This window comes from Musca autumnalis, unplaced genomic scaffold (genome assembly GCF_047663935.1).
Source record: "Musca autumnalis isolate F117 unplaced genomic scaffold, ASM4766393v1 scaffold_3, whole genome shotgun sequence".
Classification (NCBI taxonomy): Eukaryota; Metazoa; Arthropoda; class Insecta; order Diptera; family Muscidae; genus Musca; species Musca autumnalis.
The window spans coordinates 34,592,037-34,599,548 of record NW_027411866.1 but is presented as its reverse complement, the minus strand read 5'-3'; the positions used below and the strand labels follow the sequence as shown (position 1 = coordinate 34,599,548).

Sequence of the window (7,512 nt, the reverse complement as noted above, 5' to 3'; positions counted from 1 at the left end):
GTTCCCAAGAGGAATAAACAAGGAATAAAAAAAAAATCCTTTATAATCGCGTATAAAGGATTACATTTATGTAAAAATAATCAAAGAAAATCGCGGTTCAATTCGCGGAATTGTCAAAATATATTTTTGCAGACTTTCTTACTTTCAAGGTATCTATATCCGGCGTTTTCGTGAATGGATTCGATCGCGGAAGGGCTTATTAGACCCGGCACGTAAAAAAACTAAAATCACGCGGGGTTCAGGGGTACTTGTACGACAGTTGTAAATTTTAAAGCCAAAAAATAGGTTTTTTCAGAAAATTTACGGACCAAATTTTCGACTTTGGACTCCTATTACTAGGAAGCTGTACGGAGCACACTCATGAGATATACATCGAACGACGTGGAATCGCGAATTCTACAATCCTATAAACTGGTTTCGATTATTATCTAGTTGCACCCTCTAATTATAAGAAAAATTCGAAAAACACTGAAATCAAAACTTCAAAATTTCAGCATCGATTTTAGGGGGATGCAGTGTTTATATCCAAAAGTCATACACTAGAACCATGTTGCCCAAGGGGTATTGTTTAGTTCTTTCTTTGAACACAGGTTCGAATTTTGCGTGGTTTGGCCAGAAATCTAGAAAGAACACAAAAAAACTTGTTTACTTCAACACATTTTTCCCATTTTTTTATATTACCACCAACGCAGCTTCCACGAAAATTATTTGTTATGGTCCATATTATGAGATCGTGGCTAAAACACTTCAATTAATATAAATATATTCATATTTTATAAAATATATTAACAGTTCGCGACTTATTAAATGGTGAACCTCAACTTCAACGATTGTAAAACTTTTTTGAATATTGCCATATATACATCAAATAAAAGTGGTAAAATTTTTGTTTTTTACTTATTTATTTATTAATAAAGTGTAAGTTCTAACCCGCAATGTTCACATTGTTTAACCATACATCTGGACCAGTTTTCACTATTTTCACATCTGAAAGAAAAAAAAAAGAATAATTATTGATATTTTAATTCTATTTCCTTATAGAGCACGGCGTGTCTTTAATTCGTTAATGTGTCATCAAAATCCATTTCAAACATGGTATATTGATATGGGTTAATCATCCATCTAGCTGGCTTACGTAATAATTCTCAAAGAGTCTAATCAATTTGGGTTCAAACTTTGCACAGCTTAATATTTCTTACCAACTTAGATCAAGTTTTAAGAAGGGCCACATTGGTGCGCGTTAAAATATTTTGTTAATAAATGCACGCCTTGAAGGGAAGGGCCAGGTAAAACTATTTTTAAATATATCCACGCCTTGAAGGGAAGGGCTAGGTACAAATATTTTTAATAAATGCACGCCCTGAAGGGAATGGTCAGGTAAAAATATTTTTTAATATATCCACGCCTTTAAGGGAAATGTTCTTAATAAATCCACACCTTGAAAGGGAGGGCCTCATTCTCACACTGAAATGGCTAACATTTGGTTTTTAGTCTTACCAACTTAGATCAAGTTTTAAGAAGGGCCACATTGGTGCGCGTTAAAATATATTGTTAATAAATGCACGCCTTGAAGGGAAGGGCCAGGTAAAACTATTTTTTAATATATTCACGCCTTGAAGGGAAGGGCTAGGTACAAATATTTTTAATAAATGCACGCCCTGAAGGGAATGGTCAGGTAAAAATATTTTTTAATATATCCACGCCTTGAAGGGAAATGTTCTTAATAAATCCACACCTTGAAAGGGAGGGCCTCATTCTCACACTGAAATGGCTAACATTTGGTTTTTAGTCTCGTTGTGGGTATACAAATTTTCACCTGAAAATTGGCGATATAGGTCCATCCATGCCTTCATATAGCCCCATAAAAGTGTGCCTCCCGATTTTCGGAATTTTGACGGTTTTATTTATTTAGTATTTAGTCTTCGTTGGGGGTTTACAGCTTTCTAACTGATATTTTTCGGTATAGGTCCACGTTTTCATATAGGTCCTATAGGAGCGTACCTCCCGATTTTCGGTATTTTGAAGGTTATGGTCTCAATATCCCACCGAAATGGCTGAAATTTGGTATTTAGTCTTCGTTGGAGATAAAAAACTTTCCACCTGAAATTTGTCGGTATAAGTCCACGTCTTTAAATAGCACCCCATAGAACGGTACCTCCCGACTTTCGGTATTTTTAATGTTTAGGTCATATTGTTCAACCGGAACAATTGAAATTTCGTATTTAGTTTTTGCAAGGGGTAAAAAACATACCTTGCAAAAATCAGTATAAGTGCAAGTTCATATAAGGGGTGGTACTCTTATATGAAAGTTGACTTATTCAAATTTTTTGATACAAAATTGTTTGAAGATTTTAGCCACCTTTTTCTACCGATTTGGTTGTTAATTGGAATTTTGTGTTCCCAAAGACAGAAAATTTAATTACAAAAAACTATCCATTTATATCCTGGGTATAGTCTAGCCCTCATAAACCGGTTTTGGCAAATTTGATGCATTTCAAGGTTTCTTTTTTTGTCAAAATTTCGTCAGAGGAAAATTGTAAATATTGATCCATATTTTGGAAAGAACAACCATAACACCCCATGATAGTTTTTTAAAAGGTTTGCTATGTTTTCCTTCTGAATTTGGAATCTCAATGGAATACCTCTACGAAGAAAATTATCAATATAAAGAGATTGTCATCTGCTAAGATATTCTCCTGCTCCAAGAAACAAGCCTTATCGTAGAGACGATGAGCTTAGTACTTTCATAAACAATAGGACAGTAATTGCTCCAATTTACTTCTATATACTCGTAGTTCCCGGTGGAGATTATAAAAAGTTCGATCCAGCCGAACTTAACGCCGTTCTTATACTTTTTTATAATAAGGGTTTGATTATCGTCAAAATAACCGACTGATACATAAAAAAGTAAGAAAAGTCTATAGTCGGACGTAGCCGACCATGGGATACCCTATACCACTATCCCTGGACAATCGCTCTCCACGGAACTTCTTTTCAATGATTGTGAAAATCTAATTATCAAATATCAGAGATGTAATGTATAATACTTATGACCAAAACCAAAAAGTTATCTAGCATGACAAAGACATTTTTGAAGCAGGAAAGGAAAATTTAGTTCACACAAACTAAAATGTAATGAAAACCACTTATGTAGTACTACTACTTCCGTTGTTTAACCGCTACTTTATTGAAATTTTTACCAATTTCACACAAAAGTTTCAGTCCATTTAACCCGCTAAGTATTATCTGATCTTCACGTTGGTTTGTACGCTTCTTCTTCATCATGAACTCAAACTTTGTTTAAAATTTTGCGAGTTATGATTTTGACCTACAGAGCCGCTACAAAATTGGTTAAAATTTTGTTTTTGGTCCATTTCATCCCCTGAACATTTCACGATCATCAGCAAAAACTAATGATTTCTATTCTGGCTCGAATCCAATCCCCATAAAAAATTCGTTACAATCGGTCCATAATTGCGGCCTTAAGCTTGTTTACAATTTTTAATGGACGGACACACATCGCTAAATCGCTTTATCTCGTCGAGATATGAATTTCGGCATACCAAATAAGGCGTCTAGGACGTGGTGTTACATAAACTTTTGGAGAGACAATAAGTAGGGGTAACAATCTTGACGCGATACAGGGGCTTGGGTCGCGATTTCTCGATACTCGACATGGCATCTTAAACGGACTAGCAGAGCTCCGTTCTACACGACTTTTTGAGAACGGGAAAGTGCCACTGACCAAAGGTTATCCAGGTAGTGATCTCCTACCCATTAGAGATCCCCCAACACCGGGGTGTTATGCGTAATACTCGTGCCTATCGGTGTTTAAGGTTTGCAGTGGGGTACCTAAAACTGTATTCGAACGGAGCCTCGTTGACACCTGGGCGAATCAACGAGTAACGAACCTGTTTTTCAAGCCCCTACCGTGGTAAGGAGTCAATGCCACGTTTGACCTCCTGACCTTCCAGTAAACTACGCAACTTATGGATTCTAGAACTTTTAAAAAGAACCCCAAAAAAACAAAAACCCCCTAAAAAACAAAAAAATCCGACTGATGTTAACGATTAGGAACATGGACACGGACAATTCTCTAGCAAATTCCCCCTCCTTTTCGCGTGGTACCCCAACTAGGGGCAATGTCGACAGTCATACTTTAGACATTATCAATGACAGTCTAAATAGACAAAGTAGGGTCCTCTTATCCAAAATTAAGAAAACTTTCTCTCACCAACAAATTTGGATGGCGAACAGGTCGACGAGCTAAATGACTCAACTTTAACCAACGAGGAAGAATTAATGGAAACCACCATTATTCCCTCTGCCGGTCAAGCTGAGTCGCCACTTCTGCCTGAAAAGGACGCTCCTCCAGTTTGTTCAGGAGAAAAACCACCATTGCTTCCTAGGCAAACTGCGGTGTATGAAGTTGTCGGAGAGTGTGACGCAACCATGGACAACATGAATGAGTCTCAAAAACCTTCAACCTCAAAAAGCGCAAGCAAAGAGACAATGGATAGAAAGGACTATCGTTTTGCGATTTCATATTGCAAGCGATATGTCAACAAAGATCCCAAATTAATCACCGATAGGGAATTTAAATTAATTCGGAAAAACCAAAAGTTTGTGAGGAGGTTCGAAAGAAAATATCCTCACTTAACGATTAAGGATTTTCCGGTTAGTGAAATTCCCACGTCGTGTGAGGGAGGGAATCCCGTCGTAACCCACATGGAAGTGACGACAGAATGCCCTCCTACCATACCCGCCGGTGACCTGGCAAAATCACAGTCTGTAACTCTGTTATCTGATCATGCACACCAACATAATTGGCATCAATTGAAAGGTCAAGCGTTCCACTTTCAAGTATATCTCACATGTCCGGAATGTCACTTCCAGGAATTAAGATATAAGCTGTATATTAAAAATTTTCACAATTTTTACACAAAATTTTTGGTCCATTTAACCCTCTAAATATTATCCGATCGCCATCTCAAATTGCAAGCTTCTCCTTTGTGATATACTCTTACCTTATTTAAAATTACGTGTTGATCGGACTATTATTGAGACCTACAGAGCCGCTAGAAAATTGGATAAATATTATGTTTTTGGTCCATTTCACCCGCTAAATATTTCATGATCATCACCAATAAGAATAGGGATCTATTCTGATCTGAACCCGACCTCCATACAAAATTTCGTGACGATCGGTCCATAATTGCGGCCTGGAGCGTGTTTACAATTTATAATGGACAGACGGACACACATCTCAAAATCGCTTTATCTCGTCGAGATATGAAGATTGGTATACCACATTGGGGGTCTCCGACGAATATTTCGCGGTGTTACATGAATTTTTACCAAAACAAACTTATAATACCCTTTTCCACATTGTGGTATAGGGTATAAATATACACAGATATACATATACTCACATGTTATTTTCATACTCCATTAAACCTCTACAAGTGTGAGCAGCTTTTATTATCGCTGGAGCTTTAACCTTAATGCCAGCACTTAACACCAAACCTAAGCCTAATGGAACATCAGGTTTCATTTTCCATTCTTCATCAAACTAAAAATAAAAAAATAATAAAAAATATATTTTTTGTCTTTTAGGGTGAAAGTTATTATTTGTGATATTTTTAATTGACTTAATTAATATTGCTATCATGGCCTGAACAGCTCATCTAATATACCGCCGAAACGATCTTAACACATTGGTTGGATGTCTGCAATTTTGTTAGATATTATTTTTCAATACCACTCCATAGGTCGCGAAAGCTCAATTAATTAAATTATTGAAATTTTTTTATTGAATGAAGAAGAACTTACAAAGTCACATTTCCTAAAAACACAAGCACGGAAACATTTTTCATTATCATCGGTTGCCTCTTTCAGAGCCGCCCAGTTAGAGGTAAAGGCTGTAACAGATAAAAATTAAGAATTGAGATTTTCAATATAAAATAGGAATCCTCAGGTGATGGATATGGTTGATATTGATATTACTACTTTTAGATTTTCCCACCTCGTATATCCACCTCCTTCATAACTTAAGAATGTGTCGTCACATGTACTCACCTTCATTTCCACCATGCTCAAATGTACATTCTTCGAAAACTGTGGCCAAGTAGCTATCCAAGCATCTCACCTCCTAAATATGCGAAGGACGAATTGATAAATATACGAATATTAATTTTGTGTATAATTTTGTTTAAATATTTTTTTATTAAACCTACAAATCCATAACAAGAAGTGACGACTGCAAATAAAATTACCAAAGTTCTCATTGTCACTGCTGCAAATATCGAAAGTAATGTGTGTTTTTATATTTATTCATACAGTTAGACAACAAATGTATTGCAAAGACCAAAATTTTAAAAAATTGCATATTTTGACGGAATTTTGTTTTGAGGACCAATAGAAAGATATTTACACAAAAAACCGTAACGTTTTTACATAAGCTCTGTTCCTGAACAAAAAAGTTTTTACAATTTTTACCACTTTTACACATTTTGCGTTCCCGTACACAAAATTTATATGGAAATCGTTTACGATTTTTAGAACTTGTACGACTATTACAACTTTATAAAGTACGGGAACAGACCAATGATTTGTTGCCATAAACGAACAATTTAATATGAAATTTGTTACAATGCTGGTCTTTGCAATACATTTGTTGTCTAACTGTATATTATTGCAAACAGGTAATCCGTCACGTACCTGCTAATTGAATAGAAATAATATTAGAACAAGTTTGAATTCAATTAAAATAAAAAAACAAATGTTTATTAAGCATCACATCAAAACCAATTCTTTATTTCTGTCAGTAAATGGAATTCGCAGATATTCCACCTCCGAATGTTTTTTATTAAACTGCGGACTCTAGAATTTAGTTTGTGATACTTTGGGATGACATTTTGTATATGAAAAACAAGTAAGCCAAAGCTATAGTCGGGCGGGGCCGACCATGTAATACCCTACACCACTGCCCCTGGAAATTATCTCAAAATTTCTTTATGGAACAAATAAACTTATTGTAAGAAATAACTTTGTGGATTCTGGCACCGTATAAAGTACGGGAACAGACCAATAATTTGTTGCCATAAACGAACAATTTAATATGAAATTTGTTACAATGCTGGTCTTTGCAATACATTTGTTGTCTAACTGTATATTATTGCAAACAGGTAATCCATCACGTACCTGCTAATTGAATAGAAATAATATTAGAACAAGTTTGAATTCAATTAAAATAAAAAAACAAATGTTTATTAAGCATCACATCAAAACCAATTCTTTATTTCTGTCAGTAAATGGAATTCGCAGATATTCCACCTCCGAATGTTTTTTATTAAACTGCGGACTCTAGAATTTAGTTTGTGATACTTTGGGATGACATTTTGTATATGAAAAACAAGTAAGCCAAAGCTATAGTCGGGCGGGGCCGACCATGTAATACCCTACATCACTGCCCCTGGAAATTATCTCAAAATTTCTTTATGGAACAAATAA

At 35.5% G+C, this 7,512-nt stretch overlaps 1 protein-coding gene across 1 annotated transcript; it reads right to left on the bottom strand.

Moving 5' to 3' along the window:
• Nucleotides 1-864: 864 nt before the first annotated feature.
• Nucleotides 865-6,287, bottom strand: LOC141399676 (uncharacterized). The gene is made up of 5 exons (XM_073978844.1): nt 6,237-6,287; nt 6,079-6,151; nt 5,833-5,921; nt 5,433-5,572; nt 865-987 (listed from the first exon to the last, which is right to left on the bottom strand). Exons 1-5 carry the CDS (start codon nt 6,285-6,287, stop codon nt 909-911), a joined length of 432 nt encoding a protein of 143 aa, XP_073834945.1. The 3' UTR covers nt 865-908.
• Between the last annotated feature and the right edge of the window lie 1,225 nt (nt 6,288-7,512).

What these genes read in the sequence shown, in the direction of transcription:
- LOC141399676 (XM_073978844.1), bottom strand. Translation starts at nt 6,287, where the DNA reads ATGAGAACTTTGGTAATTTTATTTGCAGTCGTCACTTCTTGTTATGGA. An exon ending in TTTTTAGGAAATGTGACTTT is followed by an intron (nt 5,573 to 5,832) that starts GTAAGTTCTTCT and finishes TTTTATTTTTAG; the next exon opens with TTTGATGAAGAATGGAAAAT. An exon ending in ATGGAGTATGAAAATAACAT is followed by an intron (nt 988 to 5,432) that starts GTGAGTATATGT and finishes TTTTTCTTTCAG; the next exon opens with ATGTGAAAATAGTGAAAACT.